Source organism: Notamacropus eugenii, chromosome 5 (genome assembly GCF_028372415.1).
Source record: "Notamacropus eugenii isolate mMacEug1 chromosome 5, mMacEug1.pri_v2, whole genome shotgun sequence".
Lineage (NCBI taxonomy): Eukaryota > Metazoa > Chordata > Mammalia > Diprotodontia > Macropodidae > Notamacropus > Notamacropus eugenii.
Window position 1 is genome coordinate 82,565,725 of NC_092876.1, and position 19,885 is coordinate 82,585,609.

At 41.8% G+C, this 19,885-nt stretch overlaps 1 protein-coding gene across 1 annotated transcript in view; it reads left to right on the forward strand.

Moving 5' to 3' along the window:
• The window catches only part of GRIK3 (glutamate ionotropic receptor kainate type subunit 3), a 316,008-nt gene that overhangs the window by 185,247 nt on the left and 110,876 nt on the right, over window positions 1-19,885 (forward strand). The window contains exons 4-5 of the mRNA XM_072610019.1: window positions 1,915-2,096; window positions 16,715-16,768. Of these exons, the coding sequence (XP_072466120.1) occupies window positions 1,915-2,096; window positions 16,715-16,768 (236 nt within the window). The remainder of the gene's footprint in view (window positions 1-1,914; window positions 2,097-16,714; window positions 16,769-19,885) is intronic.

A 19,885-nucleotide genomic window follows, 5' to 3' on the forward strand; every position in this document is an offset into this window, starting at 1 on the left:
AGAGTAGGCCTAGTCATATCACTTCAGCCCACCGAATCTCACTTCTCTTATCTGTAAAATGGGCAGCAGAAGACCTGCCGACTTTTGCTCATAGGGCCATTAGGGACTCGTGGAGGGTGGGAAATGTGAAAAGTATTTCACAAATAACCAAAATTCACTGAAGATAATCTGTCTTAAGAGTTGACTTAAAGACATAACCTGGAAGGAAATTTCACTGCTGACAATCCAGGAAAACAATCCTATTGCTTCCTCCCACCCTCCTGCCCCCTGCTTTTACTATAAAGAGCCAGGCAGTGTCCAGGCATCCTCCAGGGATACACTGATGGGAAACAGATTTGACATTTCCTGTTGGAGAATGTGGGTCACAGTACACCAGGCTCAGTCTATACTTGGCTTGACAAAGAAGTTCTGCTATAGCCTCCCATGGGTCCATCCCCTTGAGTCGTGGCTACCCAGATGCCCAATGTCTCCCCAAGGTTGATACATACAGTATAAGAGAGACATTGAAGTGGGTGTCATGGGCTGGACTGGGAACCAGGAGGGCTGGATCTTCAAATAGCCTCCTGATCACTCTCTCCCCTAATAGGCTTCATTTGTTAGTGGCATTTATAGACATGAGCGAAAAATCAGGAAGGCAGAGCCCAAAAGACAGTATCGAGTGCCAAGATTAAATAGAATTTACAATAAAGCTAATCTGACACATCTCACATAATGTCAGAACTGAAAAAGACTGTAGAAACCATACGGGTGAGGCAGCCTGATGCTGGACCCAGAGTCAGGGGACTTGTGGTTCTGACTGTTTATGACCAGTGTCACTACTGGTCACATAATTTCTCTGGGACTCAGAATGAGGGAATTGACTCAGCTCAGTTTAGAGAATACCTAAGAGGCACCAACTATTCTTAAGTAATTAATTAATTATTACCACTGATAGTAGAGAACACCAGAATTGGAATCCTGTCTCCAATACCTACTAATAATATGAGCCTGACCTTCCTCTGCATCGGTGTTTTAGTAGTAAACAGGGATCTGGACCTGGAATCAGGAAGGCCTGGATTTGAGTCCCATCTCAGACACTTACTTGCTGTGTGATATGGGGTGAGTCACCTTTTTCATGCCTTGGCTTTGTCATCTATAAAATGTTGGGGTTTGACTCCATGACCACTAAAGGTCTCCTCTGGTTCTAAGTCTATGCATTGAATGATCTGTATGGTCTTTCCATTCTCTTTGTACTCCTGGTCTAACTCTCTCATTTTGCAGAAGAGAAAACTGAGGCAATGAGACAGGAAGATACTTTTGAAACACCACGCAGCAAGTTGGTGGCAGAACCAGGGACACTGGCCCTCTAGACCTAAGCACAGAGCTCAGCATTCTAATTCCAGTTGTAGAGAGATTCCCATCACTTTGACCCGTTTGTCTTCCTAGCAGGAAGTTCATTTGACCTAAAGAGACCATTTATCTTAGGGAGGTGATTTTGTCTTGGGACTGGTGACTATGAGGTTGAATTCCTCTAAAAGTATATGATTTAAATGGTTTTTCAGGACATCAGAACAGGCTTCAGCATTCATAAATGCTGTCTGGCTCTCAATTCTCTGGCCTAGGACACCTAGAGCAAGACATATCCCACAAGTTCACACCAACTCCTTTTCCCAGAAGCCAACTGGCCTCCCTAAGGCTAGTTTGTTCAGCTTAATTTTTCAGGTTCTCCTGGGCTCATGAGTTCTCATTTGCACAGGAGTAGGGAGACACTGACTGGTCTTCAGGGATCTGAACCCAAGGACTAGTTGGGCATCATACCCAACAAGGATAGCTGGGGGATGGAGGGTACATCGGATCAGGAGATGCCTCTGGATAATAACTTGGCCTCTGTGTGTGTGTGTGTGTGTGTACACTGCTTGACCTCCGTTCCCAAAGGCCTCATCCGGCTGCAGGAACTTATAATGGCCCCATCGCGCTACAATATCCGCCTGAAGATCCGCCAACTCCCCATCGACTCGGATGACTCCCGGCCCCTGCTCAAGGAGATGAAGAGAGGCAGAGAATTCCGCATCATCTTTGATTGCAGTCACACCATGGCTGCCCAGATCCTCAAGCAGGTAAGTACAGGTGAGCAGGCGTGCTCTCCTTCTCTTCCTTCCCTGTACCTTCTACCTCCTTCTCTGCTCCTCCACATCCTTTGTTCTCTTTACCCTTCTTCCTTCTCTACCTCTTTCTCCTATTTTTCCATCCCCTATACACTTTCTTCCTCCAACTTTCTTCTCATTCTCCTTCTCCTCCTCCTGCTCCTCTTCCTCCTCCTCCTCCTCCTCCTCCTCCTCCTCCTCCTCCTCCTTCTTCTTCTTCTTCTTCTTCTTCTTCTTCTTCTTCTCCTCCTCCTCTTCCTCCTCCTCTTCCTCCTCCTCTTCCTCCTTCTCCTCCTCCTTCTCCTCCTCCTCCTCATCTTCCCCCTTCTTCCTACTCCTTCTAGTCCTTCTATTCCTTCTTCCTCCTCCCACCCTATCTCTTATACTTCCATTCACCCTTCTCTATCTCCAACAGGCAGCTGGTAGCACAGTAGACAGAGCACTGGGTCTAGAGTCAGGAAGGTCTGAATTGACATTTAGCCTCATTTGAAATCAGACACTAGCTGTGTGACCCTAGGCAAGTCACTTAGCTTCCATTTGCCTCAGTTTCTTCAACTGTAAAATGAAGCTAATAATCACACCTAGGTCACAAGTTTGTTGTGAGGATCAAATGAGATGTTTGTAGAAAAAAGCACTTAGTGCCATGTCTGGTATATGGTAGATACCAAATAAATGCTTCTGCCTTTCCATTTCCTATTCTTCCATTTCTCCTGCTCTCTCTCCTGGCCTCCCACTTTGCCATCTCTGGTCCTTCCTTCCTCTTGTCCCATCTTTTCCTCAATTCTCTTCCCTCTCCTTTCCCCTTCCTCTTCTACCCATCCATTTTTCGTCCTCCCCCTCCTCATTATTCTCTGTCTCCTCTTCTTATTCTATCCCTCTCCTCCTCTTTCCTCCTCCATTCCCCCTCCTCCCTCTTCTTTCCCTTCAGTCTCCTCCTCCTCCCCCCTCTTCTTCTCTTTCCTCCTCCTCCAGCCTTCATTGAGCTCCTATCAGAGCATGGCAGCATAGAGTGGCAGAGAACTGTTTGTGCCCTCTGGGGATGACACAGAAGTACAGGCTCATTCTGAGACAGAGAGCATTGAGCAAGTTCCAGATGAGGTCAGGCAGAGGGAGCGCAGAATGGAGTCTGTCCCAGAAGGGTGGATTCACAAGAATACAACACAAGAGCTGGGTTTGGGAGGTGGAGGTGGGGAGGTAGGAGAGATTTTCTAGGGATCACATCCTTACCAAGCTAGATCTGGTAGGGGCTGGGGAGCTCTGGGAGGTCCCCTTTCTATAAACTCTTATACTATACCTCAGGTAGTCTGAGTTATCATGGAAGGGCACTTGAAGTATTGGGGGGGGGGTAGTAGGGATAGTAGGACTCTGTGTTGAGGAGGAGAGGCAAATAGAGTAAGAGGTCCCATTACACTTGGGCATGGGCTGACCAAAGGTGGCCCTGACTCAAGATAAGCAACTCTCTTCTGCAATGCCACAGGGCATCTAGCAGCTGGGCAATGGGGGTCAGTTATCCCAGTCCCGGCAGCAAAAAGTATCCACTTGCAAAATCCCACTTCTGGGTAGAGGAGGCCTTGTCTGGATGGAGGGAACCTCAGAGAGAATGCCTCCCTCTTGTCGTAGAATGAGGGGCAGTGGAAGGAAGGAGAGGCATGGGGTTTGCCGGGCAACCTGCATATACTGACCCCCAAAGTGACTCACTCCCTCCTGCCTGCGATTAAATCCCGCCGGCTGTCCTCGCTTATTATGTGCTTTATTATAGTTTATTGTACCATCTGCTTGACTCATCTCAGGCAAAGGCTGAGGGAGGGGCGGGGGGATTGAATGGCTTTCTGAGATTGGACGGGGTTTCTTTTCAGGACACAGTCACAGCATGGTATACACATGGAAGCAGGCCAGCCACTGCCACCAGTCCAAGAAATAAAATAGCAAAATGGCCTCAAACCCCCCTCAGCGGGTGCAGCCAAACAAACAGCAAACGCTCTGATTTGGACCAGTGCATATTTTAAAAGGCAATTATATTGTCCCAGAAAAATCTCCATATTTATTAAGAAAACTTCCACCTTGGCCTGGGCAGGTTCTGCAGGGCAGGTGAGAGGAGGAGGAAGAGGAGGAGGAGAAGACAGTGCCCAAAAAGAATTGGAGAGCCCAGGCAGGAGGAAAGAGGGATTAGACCCCCAGGTTCTCACTTTACTCAGGTGGGGGGGGGGCAGATACAAAGCCATACTTTAAGAGAAGATGAATCTAGAACACAAAACCCAACCCCAAGTGATGACGGAGGGGCTACAACACAGACTAGAATCACAGAATGGATCCCTAACACACAATCTGAATCAAGAGGGAAGGAACCCAGACATGGAGCCCAGCCCTAGGAGAGAGGGAAGTTGTCCAGGATACGCACAGGCCAAGCCCAGACAGAAGGGAAGGAAGCCTAGACCTATGGCCTAAACACCAGCCTAGTTTAGTTCAAAGGGACTCATCACCTGATTGACTGCTTGGCCAAAAATGAAGAAGATTGTGATTTACATCATTTCCTGGCCAGCCATCCCCATTGATTCTCACATGCCAAGGCATCCAATCTTCGCCCCATATTTGTCACCATTCTTTGGATAAGTTCCAGCTTGTCCATACTTGTCAGTGGAGGGAGTGCCCACAAACATAAAATTACAGATCCTTCAAATCCCCCCCAAAATGCCATACTGTTGACGCATTGAGCTTTTGGTCAGCAACTTTCCATATCTACTTTTCATAATACTTTTCATGTGTTTTCTCCTCCTGCTCAGCTCACTGAAGGAGCTGACTATAACTTAATAACAGTTGAGGCAGAGAACCTACTTATCCAAGCAGAAAGCCTTGCTACTGAGGAAAAGAGGATCGGGGGAAGAGGAATTTTTTTCCTTAATTTTTTTTTCAGTTATCAAGCTTGTTCCCCCTCCGTATCTTCCCCTTCCTCCAGAAAAAAAGGAAAGAGAAATCCTTGCAACAAATAAGCAAAGCAAATCTCCATTAGCCATATTCAAAACTGTGTGTCTCAATCTGCATGTCCGTACATCACCTGTCTGTCAGGTTGTCTTTTGTAGCATTGGTCCTGCAGAAACATTGTTGATGATGGCATTAGTCAGAATTATTAAGTCTTTCAAAATCTTTCTATTTTACAATATAGATAGTATAAATTATTATACAGTGTAATATAATAACATTATACAACAATGTTATGTGTATATATAACATTATATATGTGTGTGTGTGTATATACATATATATGTATACACACACACATACTGTTAAGTATAAATTATTCTTGGCTTATTTCACTTCATTCTGTCTCAGTCCATATATGTCTTCCCAAGTTTCTCTGAAATTATCTTTTTATTTCCTATGGCACAGTAACATTTTATTACATTCATATACCATAATTCATTTAGCCATTCCCTGGCTGTATACCCATTTAGTTTCCTATTCTTTGCCACCATGAAAAATGGTGCTATAAATATCTTTGTCCGTAAAAGATCTTTTCCTTTTTTTTTAGATCTGTTTAGCATATGAGCATAGTGTCTGTATTACTAGGTCAAAAGGTATGCATATTTTAGCAGTTTTTGGAGGCATAGTTTCAAATATCTTTCTAGAGGAACAGAGGATTTAGAGCCTAGATTTCCCATTTGGACCATCTACATTGACCCAGGGTTCCAAGCTCATGAAACAGAAAATGTCAGATCTAGAAGAAACCTTGGAGATCATGAGATAATAGATTTAGGGCTGGAAAGGAACTTACAGATTATCTAATCCAACTCATTCATCTTACAGAAGAGAAACTTAGGTATAGAAAGGGTAAGGGACTTGTCCCAAGGTCACATGGGTAGAAAAGTTGGGACTAGAACATATTCTCCAGATTCCTATACCAGGGCTCTTTCTTGGTCCCCCTCCCTCTTTCTTTGCATGCATAGAATTGGGTCAAAAAAGTTGACTGTAGGAAGAAGGTGGAAGGCAGGAGGTAGGTTCTGTATGGCAGAAAGGGGAAAAGATGAGGTAAGAGGGACCCTACCCAGTCATCTCCCATTAGACTAGGCTGAAGCTCTTTGGTCAAAGAGAGGAGTCAGGTCTCTCTGCTTTGCTGAAGCCTCCTCCTAACTGGATAATTGATTGCCACAAGTCACATCTAGGGCACAGAACTGAGTTGGAAATGAAATCTTCCTTCCATTAGGAGCACACTGAGGTCTTGTGCAGTTTCTCAAAGTTCCAAGGACCTTTTCCATTGCAAGAGAAGCCAGCTCATGTCTATTCCAGACTGTTTGGCCTGTAATAGAACCTCAGAGCAAGAAGGGGCTTTAGAATCTCTAGTATCACTTTCGTCCCTGTACAGAAGTCCGCTATAAACCTACCATATGTCAAATTATTTAGGTTCTCTTTATTGTTGCTGTTTTTTCCTTCGTCCTTGAAGAGGATCAACATCATCCAGAGGGTGATGTATTAACCTGCAAACAAATTGTATTTAAGTGAGGCAGGGCTATGCAAAGCCATCCGCCTCACTCTCTTCCAGAGTAATCAGTCTAGCAGCAAGACATAGGTCAGGAAGACTGGCTATGGCCCCAGATGTATTGGGGACTTTGGTCTTTTAAGCTGGGGTCTATTCCAGGTCTCAGTTTGTCTGAGGTAACTCCCATTTAGTGATTTAAGACTAGGTAAGAAAAGAGGCAAAAGATGGCCTAATTTGCCTTCACAAAAGGTTCAGTCTGGGAGGGAAAGATCCTCAGAGTTTCTGGCCAGAACAGAAAAAATTACTATTTACATTCATGAATGCCTACAAGAATAAGGAACTCAGTATTTATGAAGCAGTACATTACATTTGCTGGATAGCAAAGTTTTGAAGTTTTTCTTCATAGAGTATCCCAAAGTCTTAATGCAGTTTTGTGTTGATAGCCAAAAACTGCACTAAGACTTTTGGGACACACTGTATAGAACCAAAATCTGTTTCTCTGCAACTTATATTCCTTAAATCTCACACTATTTCTTGCAGGAGAAAAGATCCATTAAAGCAAAATAATTCAAATATCCCTCTTCCACGTGTAAGTCCTTCACATACTTGAAGACTGGCAACATGTTCTCCCTTACCTTCTTTTCTCAAGGTTAAGCATTGCCTGATTCTTTCATTCAATCTTCATATTTCATAGTCTCTAGTTTTCTCCTCATCCTACGCACCTTCTTCTGCACACCCTCCATCTCATCAATATCCTTCTTCAAAGACGGTACCTCAAGGACTGGACATAATTTTCAAGTGTGTCTGACCGTGGTAGACAACTAAAAGATTATAATCTCCTTTATTTTGGAGATTATGTCTCCATCTATGCAATCTAAGAATGTCTATTTTGACCAATCCTGCTTTGGGCTCTACAGTGAGTCCCCAATAGTAGCAAAATCTCAACATTTTCTTTTTCTCTGTTTTATTGCTCATTAGTCCCTCCCTGGATATGGACTGAGATGGGAAAGCATCTCTGATTACAGACTGGGTGGGCAGAGAGGTCCAAACTACTGGCTAAAGAGAATTGGAGTGTTTGCGTATGTCTTTTACACATATATAGTCTATCTCTGGGTGCAGCATGATGTATACATGGTGCCTAACAACATATTGAATCTTCTTTATTGGTTTTATATCATTGTGGAGAGGACAAAGTATCAGGAGAACTGGGTCCTAGTACTGACTTTGCTGGGAAGGTAGAGGCCACAGAATCATAAGATCTTAGAGCACGAAGGGTCCTCAGAAATAATTGATTCCAACTTGTACCAAAGTACAAATTCCCATTCAGCATCCCCAACCAAAGAATAGTCTCTGTTGAAGCACCTCTTATGATGGAGAATAAATTACTTAGAATTGATCTATAAGATTCCTTCCAGATATATCTCAAAATATATATATATATGATATATGGGTGATATATATGTGTGTACATACATATGTGTAATGCATATGTATGTACATATGGATTATCTGAATTTTTTTCTTTGTTTAATATTTGTGTCACTAGTTTCCCATCTGAGAGGTTAGTTATGATGTGACAGCTGGCCTAACTATTATTATTTATTTCCATCTGGAAATAATTTTGTTTTCACGGGCTTGAAATTCCCATCTCCTCTCACCCCCATACTCACAGTCACCTTTCAGAAGCCTTGTCTTCCCTCAAGGCTTAGGTCACGTATCACCTCCTTTGTGAAACATGTATCTTTTTGTCTTTTTATGCCCAGCTAATGGAGTAACTTAGAGATAGTAGGGTTAATACCTATTTATTGGACTAGATTTTATTCTTTAAATTGAATCAGGCTGGTTTGGGATGGATTGGAATAGACTGGAATTCACTGGATCTAGAGTCACTGGATTGGACCAAAGTGGACTAGCCTGGACCAGATCAGATTAGACTGGACTGAACTGTGTTGGACCAGACTGAACTGGACCAGACTGGATGAGATTGGACTAGATACTGCTTTTATATAGTTATTGTGTTTTTCACTAAGATTGTGTTTCCAAAAAGGTGTGCTGGTTAAAAAAGGTATTTAGACTCTCAAATATTGGGAGAAGGAATTATTTCTCCACCTGTAAGAACCTCTGTTTTATGTTTTCATTCACAGGTTTTTCAAAGACAGGTTAGGACTAAAGGGAATTTTATCTTCGTTTTCCATTTAACATCTGTTCCTTATTTTCATTCCTTATTTTTTTTCAAAATGACTGAAGATAATTGAAAGATGAGACAATTCCTAGCTTGGCTTTTTAAACCGTTGCCCAACTTGTGATGAATTGCTCTTACTATATGTTGTTTTTTTTCTCTTTTTAAGAACTGCTGACAAAAAATATCCCACAGTAACCCACCAGTCTGTATTTTGCAACCATCAGTGATGGATAGTTTTCCATAGAATTTCCGGACTAAAAAAAAGTTGCTGATTGGAAGTTTTAGCCATAAATCTAATTTTCGTGGGTCAAGAACTGAAAGTCATCACTCACAGAGTATTATTTAATATGTCAGGAATAAAGTCTCCTATTTCAGAGACAGAGTGGAATAATGGATAGAGAGCCAGCCTCACAGCCAGGGAGACCTGGGCTCAAGTCCAGCCTCGATCTCCAAATACATATGCACACACACGTAAATGCAACGCAACAGATAAAAAACATGTATGTCACATAATATACACCACTTACAGATTCACTAACTTACATAACGTGTGTAAAATATATATCACATGGTACACACAACACTTAACATAAATAATGCAGGCATAATTGATGATGTTTTGCTTGTGTGCAATCAGTGACATATATCATACATGCCTAATCATTCATTAAGTATGAACAATGTGGGGTGGCTAGGTGGCACTCTAGATAGAGTGCTGGACTGGGAGTAAGAAAAGCTCCTCTTCCTGAGTTCAAATCTGGCCTCAGACAGTTACTTAGCTGTGTGACCCTGGGAAAGTCACTTAATCCTGTTTGCCTCAGTTTCCTCATCTGTTAAATGAGATGGAGAAGGAAATGGCAAACCACTCCAGCATCTTTGCCAAGAAAGTCCCAGATGGAGTCATGAAGAGTTGGACAAAACTGAAACGACTCTGAACAGCGACAAATATTGTATATTACATTAACACAAGTGATATATATCTTCGTATATTCACATCTATGTGATGTGATACAATCTATATGAAAATATAGATGGACTGGGAGCCCTCTTACAATGGAGGCTTTAGGAGTTTTTTTTTCAACACATACTAGCACTCAGATCAGAGAATGGATAGTACTGATTATTAATGAAATGTGATTACCAATGCTGAAATATCTATCCATCTGATCCATATCTGTATCTATGCTATCTATATAACTATGTCCTTAGGTTTATAGTTATACAATATGTGAGATAATCAATATGTAACATATATGTCACATATAACATGCCATATCATTTCTAACACATATTTAACACTCACAACATACAAATTAAAGCATAAATAATATTTAAAAGTTCCTTTCCTCTCTATGGACCTCAGTTTTCCATTCGTACAAAATGAATTTGATTTAAACCAGGATTTTAAAAACTATTTTGTGTCATGGACTTCTCTGGCAGTCTGGTGAATCCTATAGGTCCCTTCTGAGAATGATGTTTTTAAATGGATAAAATAAAATACGTAGGATTACAAAAGAAACTAAAAATAGTTATCAAAATATTATAAAAGATCATGGACCACAGGTTAAGAAATTCCAAATTAGAAGACTTTTAAGGTCCCTTCCAGCTTTAATCCTATCATCTAAATTCCTGGGAGTCAGTGCTTGCTGGAGTTATAGTCTTTGTCTCTAAACAAAAGGCACTCCACATACGGGAAGCTCATCCTGTAGTCACCTTTGCTGGAAGGCTTCCAGTCCAAATATCAAGCAAAATGTGTTCTGAGTGTTACCATGAGCATTACTAATGCCTCCCTCTACCCTCAGAGGTAATAGAGCTACCTCTCACAAATATCCCCATTCAGCACCCTGGATAGCCATCAGTTCCATGTAGTGGAGGATGACTGAAAGGATTCCTAGATATGGTATGGCTCTTCAGAGATTTCCTTCTGAAGGGGTCTATGATCCCAGGCCCATGAGTGGTTTGAGTTCTCAGTAATTGATTTAATTATTTTAATGAACATTTTATAAAAGAGCTCTGTTATGTGTGTGTATTTGAGGGGAGTTTTATTGATCCAAGAAGAATATCTGATTAGAGTTCAAAATGCTTTTAAAGATATATGACTTATTACTAGTAGGACTCTCTGTTTAACTTGGCTAACTATATATTTAGGTCATGTACTGATACCAGGAGATGCTGATATGCCTAAGTTATAGTGGAATAATATGCATCTGCTCCTCCTCCCACACACATACACACCAACTATCTATGTGTCTTTACAACCCCCAAACAGCTTCTTCTATTCTTGCACTAGGCTTTGTGTAAGAGATAAAGGAAGAGGTGGTCTTTGCCTGCCCCTCAAGAAGCTCAAGTTCAATTGGGGAGATGAAATGTACACCTATGAAATAGAACAATATTAAATAGCATATGGTTAAGTTTTAACTAGTATGGCAATGTTGCTGGTGGGGAGAGGTGGGGATGGAGAGGCAAGACTCTCTAAAGAAGGTAGTCTCCTAAAGACCTTGACAGGCTAAAACAATGAACTGATTCTAAAAATGCAGAATTTAATAGGAACCAACGTGAATTTCTGCTGGTGGAAAGAGCACCTACACAGCTTTGAAATACTGAAATGCTATCATTATATAAATGGGCTTAATTATTATTATCTTCTGCATTTAAATTGTTACAAATCAACTTTATAAGTACAGGATAAGTAAGGCATTCTTTTTTATATGAAAAAGACCAGAGTGTTTTGAGTGGACAGCAGGGTCAATATGAGTCAATCGTGTGACCTAGCTGCCAAAAAAGCTAAAGTTATCCTAGATTTTATTAAGAGAAGCATAATATCCAGAAAAAGGGAGGCATTGTTCCTGGTCAGAGAAAATTGGAAGTATTGAGTTCAGTTTTAGTTACCACATTTTAGAAAGAAACTCAGGGAATTGCAGACGGTCTAGGTAGGGACAACTAGGATGATGAAAGCTTATGCTATGTGAAGAATGACTGAAGAAAATGGGGACATTTTACTTGGAGAAGAGGTGAGTTAAAAGGGAACATCATGGCTGTCTTTGAGTATTGAAAGGATTGTTACATGAAAGAAAACTTGAATTTATTCTCCTTGGCCCTAGAGGGCAGACATTGGAGTACTTAGAGGCTTAGCAATAAGTGGAAGATGCAGAGAGGCAGATTTCAATTTGATGTAAGGAAAAACGTCCTAACAATTAGAGCCATCCCTAAGTGGAATGGTCTGCCTCACTCCCTATCACTGAAAGTATTTCAAAAGAAGAGGCTGCATCACCACTTTTTGGTACATTGTAAGAGATTTCTGGTTTGGTTGTCAGTTGGACCAGATATCCTCTGAAGGGCCATTCTCACTCTGAGATTCCAGATAATTCAGTAGAGGAAGTGAAGTGGGCAGTCCTACGATGGAAAGAACCCTGGACTTATAATCAGAAGCTGTGGCTTCAAACTCTACATCTACTGCTTACTTGCAATGTAATAGCAATCAAGTCATGTTCTCTACCTGAGTCTTAGTTTACTCATTTGTAAAAGAGAGATAATAATACTTCTACTCCCTACCTCATAAAGAGGTTTGGAGGAAGTGTTGTGAGAATTTAAAATGCTCTGGTATTCTAGAGTTCTTTGAGCTGAAGCTCATTGACCACATAATGTAAGTTGTAGAGGGGATTCCTATTCAGTTACAGGTTGAACCAGATGGCCTTTGAGGACCCTTCTATCTCTAAGATTCTTTGATTCCTGTGCTGAAATCCTTTTCTGATGCTTCCTCTGGAGGTGACGGTGACCCCAGGCACTCAAATATTATTGAAGGGAAATGAAAGATCTAGTATGTTCCTCCAACCAGAAAAGGTCCAAGACAACAGACTGTACTTGTCATCCAAGAACTGGACTAGCTAAGTTAAAAGAGACTAATTACCACAAGGTTGGCTACCAAGAGATGAATTTTTCAACCTCATGAAAATTGTAATGTAATGTTTACATTCCATGTAGGTGGACAGTTTCCACATGTCTTTGAAGGCTGGCAGTGTTATGTTTAGTGAGATTAATTGTTATTAGCTAAAAAGTCACACACTTGCAGGCCTGGTAGTGACTTCAGTGGCCATCTAGTGTAAGCCATATATGAAAAAGAATTCCTATTTCAACTAATTTTCACCTCTTTCAAGGCAGCTGGGTGAGGTAGTAGGTAGAGTGCCAAGCCTAGAGTCTTTCTGAATTCAAATCTGGCCTTAGACATTTTAGCTATGTGAGCACCTGTGCAAGTCACTTAACTCTGTTTGTCTCAGTTTTCTTATCTGTAAAATGAGCTGGAGAAGGAAATGACTAACCCCTCCAGTATCTCTGCTCAGAAAACCTTAAATGGAGTCTTGAAGAAATGGACACAACTGAAAAATGACTCAACAACAACAAATTTCATCTCCCAAGTGGTCATGCAGTCTCTGCTTGAAGACCACCATTAATGGGCTAAACCTACTGCCTCCAGAGACAGGCTATTCTACTTTGAGAGAGCTATGATTTTTACAATTTTTTTTTCTATATCGTCTATATTGAGCTCTTGAAGATTTCTGTCAGTTGCTCCTGATTCTACCCCCGGCATCAAACAGAACAAAACTAGTTCTCTGGTGTCGTATCATAGTGTAGTGCAGACTCTGGGCTCACTCTCCCAACTCACACCAGATTAGAAAGGTTGAGTCCCCAGAAAGTGGCTGTTAAAATCTTATGAGCCTTCACTAGTGTTCTTCCCCTCACTGATTATCAGTTGATAAAATCAGTCATACATAATTAGTTTTAGAAATGGCTATTTACTAAGGGGGTACAATTAGAACAATTGCTACAAATAGCCCCCCAAACTAGGGGCACACTTTCCCACAAGTATATTCAGAGACCAAGGGAAAACCGGCTCCAGCTTGGAGCGTATCAGGCAAAGAGGGTAACACAACTTTTGGAAGTTCTTTTGCTGAAGTCCTTTTCTCTCCTTCCTAAGGCCTTTGTGAAATTCCCTTGAGTCATTGTGCTAGGTTCTTATAGAGTCTTGAAACTGAGTTTCCTCAGTATTCCTAGTATTTTTTCAGCTACCTATGCATCTGTTCCAAGGGTACAGACTACCGTCTCAGAAATGCTGATTGCTAAGATGCCAGTGAGAAGTCTAACTCTTCCAGTCTTCCAAAATTTATGAAGTCTTCCGTTGATCAAGAAAGGAAGAGCCCAAATGCTTTCCTCCCCCTTTCCAAGTGATTCTTTATCAGGGGTTTGGCTGGAATGACTTCCACCACTTAATGGCCAGACACTTCAACACTTGGGATCTGGAATAATTTTATAAAGGATCCATAAGACATGATTGAATATCCACAACCAAAACAAATATACCTACTCTGCAGTGTCATACCACTCCACTAAGTGACTTTTTCTCCTTCCAAACTTATCCACCAGGTTGTTTTCACCTGACTGATGCCCTTGAATTACTGATTCAACAGTGGCATTCTCACTTAGTTAAGGTAGTTACTTAGAGCAGAGTGGAATGATTCATTGATTGACCTAATTATCCCCCACCCTTAAATGAGATTTTAATCTTTTGCAGTGCTATGCCTTCTTATCTTGTGAATTCCACGGTAATTCCATTATGTCTAGGGTATGATTTTTTTCCTGAGATTTTTGAGTTGATCTTTGGGGAAAGAAAACTCCATCATCTTCTGGTTATGTGATCCAAAACAAAACCAGCTGAAACCTTCATCCATGTGATAGCTTTTTAAGTCCTCAAAGACAGGCACCGTGATCTCTTTGAGTCTTCTCCAGACTACACACTCCAGGTTCCCTCAACTGAACCTTACGTGACATGGAATCAAAGCCCACACTATCAATCATGATCACTCATCTGGATGTTCTCCATCTTATTTCCCTCCCATTCAATTATAAATTTCTTGATGGTAGAGATTGTATTTTACCTCCTTTTATATCCCCAGCACTGAGCACGGTGCCTGGAACATAACAGACTCTTAATAAATGATTATTGATTGATTATCAATTTCCTTCCTAAACTCCAGATGTGGTCAGTCAAATCATGATTAGTTCTAAGTGCCTCAACTTAAGGAGGACAGTTCATTAAGTTTAGGTGAAAATTCAGTTAGCTGTGTAAATATCTTAGTATTCACAATACTGTAGATTGATGGCTAGGGTCTTAAGAAGTATTAGAAGTCATGGAGTCTAGTGGTTTCTAAACTTTTGAGTAGAGAGACCTCCTATTCTACCCCCAATTTCTCTGACTCCTAGGTGATGTGTTTTTACTTTTGGTATCTGTTGATTGATTGAGATATGCCTGATTTGATATGAACTCTTTGTACTAACTCTATGGCCCAACAGTTGAATCTCATCTCAGCTTACAGAGAATTGGAAGCTTAGAGGGGAAATGCCTTGTTTAAAGCCATCTAAGCTAGTAAGTGATAGAGCAAGGAACAAGAGCCCAGGTATTCTGCAGCCCAATCCCCAGCTGCTAAGTAGTGAGGATGGATCAGTAGCCAGCTCTTTCCTCTGCTGATTTTCTGTTTATCAAATGTGTATACACACACATACACACATATATACATACATTATATATGTGTGTGGGGTGTGTGTATATATGTATATATATATATGTGTGTGTGTGTGTGTGTGTGTGTGTGTGTGTGTGTGCATCTTGCTTTGTATTTGTTTGTTTTCTCCTCCATTAGATTTTAAGCTCCTTGAGGGCAGGAACTATCTTTTGCCATTTTTTGTATCCCTAACAATCAGCACAGTGCCTGACACATAGTAAGCACTTAATAATTGTTTAATGAATTGAATTACCTTGTTGGGAGGAGGAAGACTATGCAGACAAAATGGTTTAAATGGGTGGCCCCTTTTGTTGTTTGTTTTCTTGAAATTATGGTATTCCAACATCTTATAGATACAAAGTGGGAGACTGTCAAAGTGAGAGAGTAAGGGAGGAAAATAACATCTACTGCAACTTTCCTGATGAAATGAAGAAGCCTCATGTTCAACAGCTTATTGCCCCTACCACAGTAGGTCATCCTCAGTGGGTTGGTGGTTCAGTCTGCCAAAACCAAGGCAGGTAATTCTAGAACTCCTACCCAAAGTGAACCAGAAAGATCAGCAGCCTAAGGTGACATGCCCAAAGCTAGGGCATTATGCTCTGGAGCAACTCCAGAGTAAGCTCTTACAGCAGTGAGGACCCCAATGAAAGAGTGGGAAAACATCTTCCCCTAGATCTTAGGAGAAGATAGCACCCCACTCACCTGATGTCTGCCATGTTCTGCTTACATGTTACAGCACTACTCATATCTCATATGTTACGCTGCTCATATATTATAATATTCATGAGACAGAAGATCCTTGTATGGGCTCATTTTGTGACCAGAGGAAAATGCTACTTAGTGGAAGCACTGGATCTCTAGCCACTTTACTCTTGGGTGACTTTCAACACAAGTGAACCTGGGCAATAGAATGTGGATGCCTCAAGAAAGACCCTCCCCCTGCTGGGAGTATAATTTGATCCAATTGAAAAATGACTAGTCTTCCTTCCTTCCTTCCTTCCTTCCTTCCTTCCTTCCTTCCTTCCTTCCTTCCTTCCTTCCTTCCCCCATCCCTCATACACATACCCTGGTTTCCTCCACAGCTTCGATGAAGACCTATATACCTACTTTGGGAATGGTAATGTGTTATCCTAGCATCGGAGGGAGGAAGATAATTTGGTTTACTTTTAAAAACTTGTAACTTTGAAATCAATTTCTAACTTGGTTGTATTATGGAAGTAACTGAGTGGGTTCTCCTTTTAAATAAAATAAACAGGACGTCTTATAGGCGCAGCGGGGGTTGAGGGAGGCAGAGGTGGGCACTGGTGTGGAAGAGGTGATGTCCAGCTTCTAGGGACCAGGCCACGATGGACTGATGCTAACTCCGCCTTCTTCTCTCCCAAAGGCCATGGCGATGGGGATGATGACGGAGTACTACCACTTCATCTTCACAACTCTGGTAAAGTATGACCTCCCCTAGGTTTGAAGGGGGTGTTGAGGGAAGGATTTGGGAAGGCAACTTACTTAGGTTCAAAATGTATTTACTGCCCTGAGGGGATTTGGGGCTCAGTGAGAGGAAAGCTTGGTCTGGGGAGGGGAGAATGCCTGGAGAAACTTTGGTTTGGTTTTAACTTTTCCCAATGATGGCCACGTGACTTTGAGGATTCAAGTATGTCAAGCAAGGTCTCTGGCTGCTACGTTGAGCCCTGGCTTCTGGTGAAAGTCTTATACTTGAGATGAGCCCTGAAAATGACTGAAGCTCCTGGAATGCAGGCCCTAACTCCACAGTCCCCTTGTACCAAATAGATTGGTATTTCCTCAGTCATTGAGAGGCAGTGTGCTCTAGTGGAACGACCTGGATCTAAACCCAACTCAGACACTTACTGGTGCAATTTTGGGCAAGTAACTACTTCTCCGAGCCTCAGTTTCTTCATATGTAAAATGGAAATAATAATAGCCCACATCTCAGGGGATTATTGTGAGGACCAAATGACAGAATGTAGATAAAGGGTTTTGCAAACCTTAGGATTTAAAGAATGTCTGCCCCACTCCCAACTGATTTGACCATCTGTACCCTAACTTACTTTTCCCTTCATCATCTAATGCTCACATAGTTACACTTACACACACACACACACACATACACACGACCAGCAGGTATTTATTAAGCACTTACTATGTGCCAAGCCCTATGCTAGGTACTACAGACACAAGCACAAAGAATGAAATAACACTTCCTGGCAATGGGCTTACATTCTAATGAAGGAGACAACGACTACGTTGTAGAAGCACACACATCATCTGTCTCTCTACCCACACAGTAGTAGTTTGGAGGGAGGGCACTGGAGGGCTCACCCAGGTCCCAGGTAGACGCTGGTGCCCGAGCTTCATTTCCAGGATTCTAGGGGGCAGGGGTTAAGGAGGAAGCACATTCCAAGCATGAGGGTACTGCCAGTGCAAAGTCACAGAGATGAGAGATGGAGAGATGTGAAGGACAGAATGAAAGCCAGCCCAGCTGTATCACTAAATGCAGGAGTGGGAGGAATATAGAAATGTAACAATGTCCAAAGAGATCAGAAAGATCGCTTAGGGCCAGGTTGATGGGGTTGTAAAAGCTCAATAAAGGAGTTTATATTTTTTATTTGTACAAATATTTATATAATGAATTTATGTACATATTAATATGTATTCTATATACAGTATAGTACATACTACAGTATATATACTATATGGTCAATATAGTATATTGACTCACTTCTTAAAGAGGCCTGTTTATTCACTGAATGGGTGGTACCTCACTCAAAGTGAGAACCTGAAAAAGTCTTAGCCTAAAAGGGCCGGGATCTCCAGGGTCTCCCATTGCGTCCTCAGCCATCTCCACTAATCCTGATGAATGTCTGGCTACTGGACTCAGAGGGCTCTGGAGGAGAAAGTGAGGCTGGTGACTGTGCACAGCCCTCCCTCAAATCATAGTCAGCTGCAAGTCATATCATCATTTCCTTGACGTTCTCTTCAAGAACAACAATATTGTATGTACATGTCCTCTCCTCTAGGTATATTCACACACACCTGCACACACATGAACTCTCCTCCCTACTTATTCTGCCATAGTCACTGCCATCTTCATACTTGCTGGTCCCAAATTAATAGTGGCCAGATCACAGAGACTGTCAGGACACACCAGGGACATCTTTCTGACAGGTTTTGGTTGAGAAACAATGGTCTATATTCCTCACAGGTTCCAGCATGGACTAGATGTCCTTTCCCATGGATATCTCAGTCCAGGACAGAAAGTAGAATGCTACATATGTAAATTTACTTAAGATATTGACATCATGTCCCTTTGTTGGGAAATCGCCTCCTGACAGACCAACCAGCCTGTACAGATGACCTGGCCTGTGTGCTGAAGTGGAAAGAAAAGTAGAATAAACAAACTCTTGCCCATATAGAAATCAGATCTGTTGCCTTGCAGGGTCCAATCCAGCTAAAATGTATTTTTTAAAAGCCTACTATGGGCTAGTCACCAGAGAGACAAATAGGGAGACAAAAGAGATTTTCTTAGAATAGTGAACTCCCCAATGAGGATACTCCCTCCACCAGCACACCTTCTCTTCAATTGAGAGTCCTGTCAAAAGCATTAACAAGTTGAATGTCTTGCCCAGGGTCATGTGCCAGTGGTGATACTTGACCCATGTCTTCCAATCTCCAAGGGCCAGCTCTCTATCCATTCTACTGGCTGTGTAGTGGATGAAAGAAAGGAAAAAAGCGGTCCTTGCCCTCAGGAAGCTTACATTGTACCAGAGTATATGTCACATAAACAGATACCTATATATGTGATCATTCGCTTAGGGAAAAAATACCAAATAGTTTGGGAGAGTAGGACAGGATTCCAGGAGAAGGCAGTAGATGGGCAAAGCCTTGGAGGAAGCTTAGGATTCAGGCCAGCCTTTGCAAAAGCATAGTGGGGGATGGAATACTGAGTTCAGAGAACAGTAAGGAAATTAGTTTGGCTGGAAAATGAGTTTTTAAAGACTGAATATCTCACATGCTCATTTAAAAAAAAACAAACAAACTTGTATTGAGTCATAGCAACCTTAACATCTGCATTGTTAATATCCTTTCTATGAAGGACGTTGACATTTTGTTTCCTTCTGAGAGAAAGCTGAAGAATCCTGGGCTTGAAAAAGGCTGAGCAGCTCTTCCAGGCATTTCTGTCATGTGATGATGACCCTTCCTCAGCCCCTTTGTACCTTGCATGCAGATTGGAACCACGTGGATTGCATCAAATACTCCACCCCTTCTTCCCCCTTTCTTCTCCTCCACATTTTTCCCTTCCTTCCTTTCATGTTTCTCTTTCTTTTCCTACTCCTCCTCTCTCTTACCCCTCTCCCCTCCTTTGCCCATCCCATTTTCTTCCACCAGGATTAGCCCTTTGGGGACATTTAAGAGTGTTCAGAAAACAGATGACTTGTGGCTCAATCATGTAGTCAGTAAGCATTTATTAAGAAGCTGCTATGTGCCAGGCACTGTGCATTTAGGTAACAAACAAAGGCTCAAAGTCAGTCCCTGCCCTCAA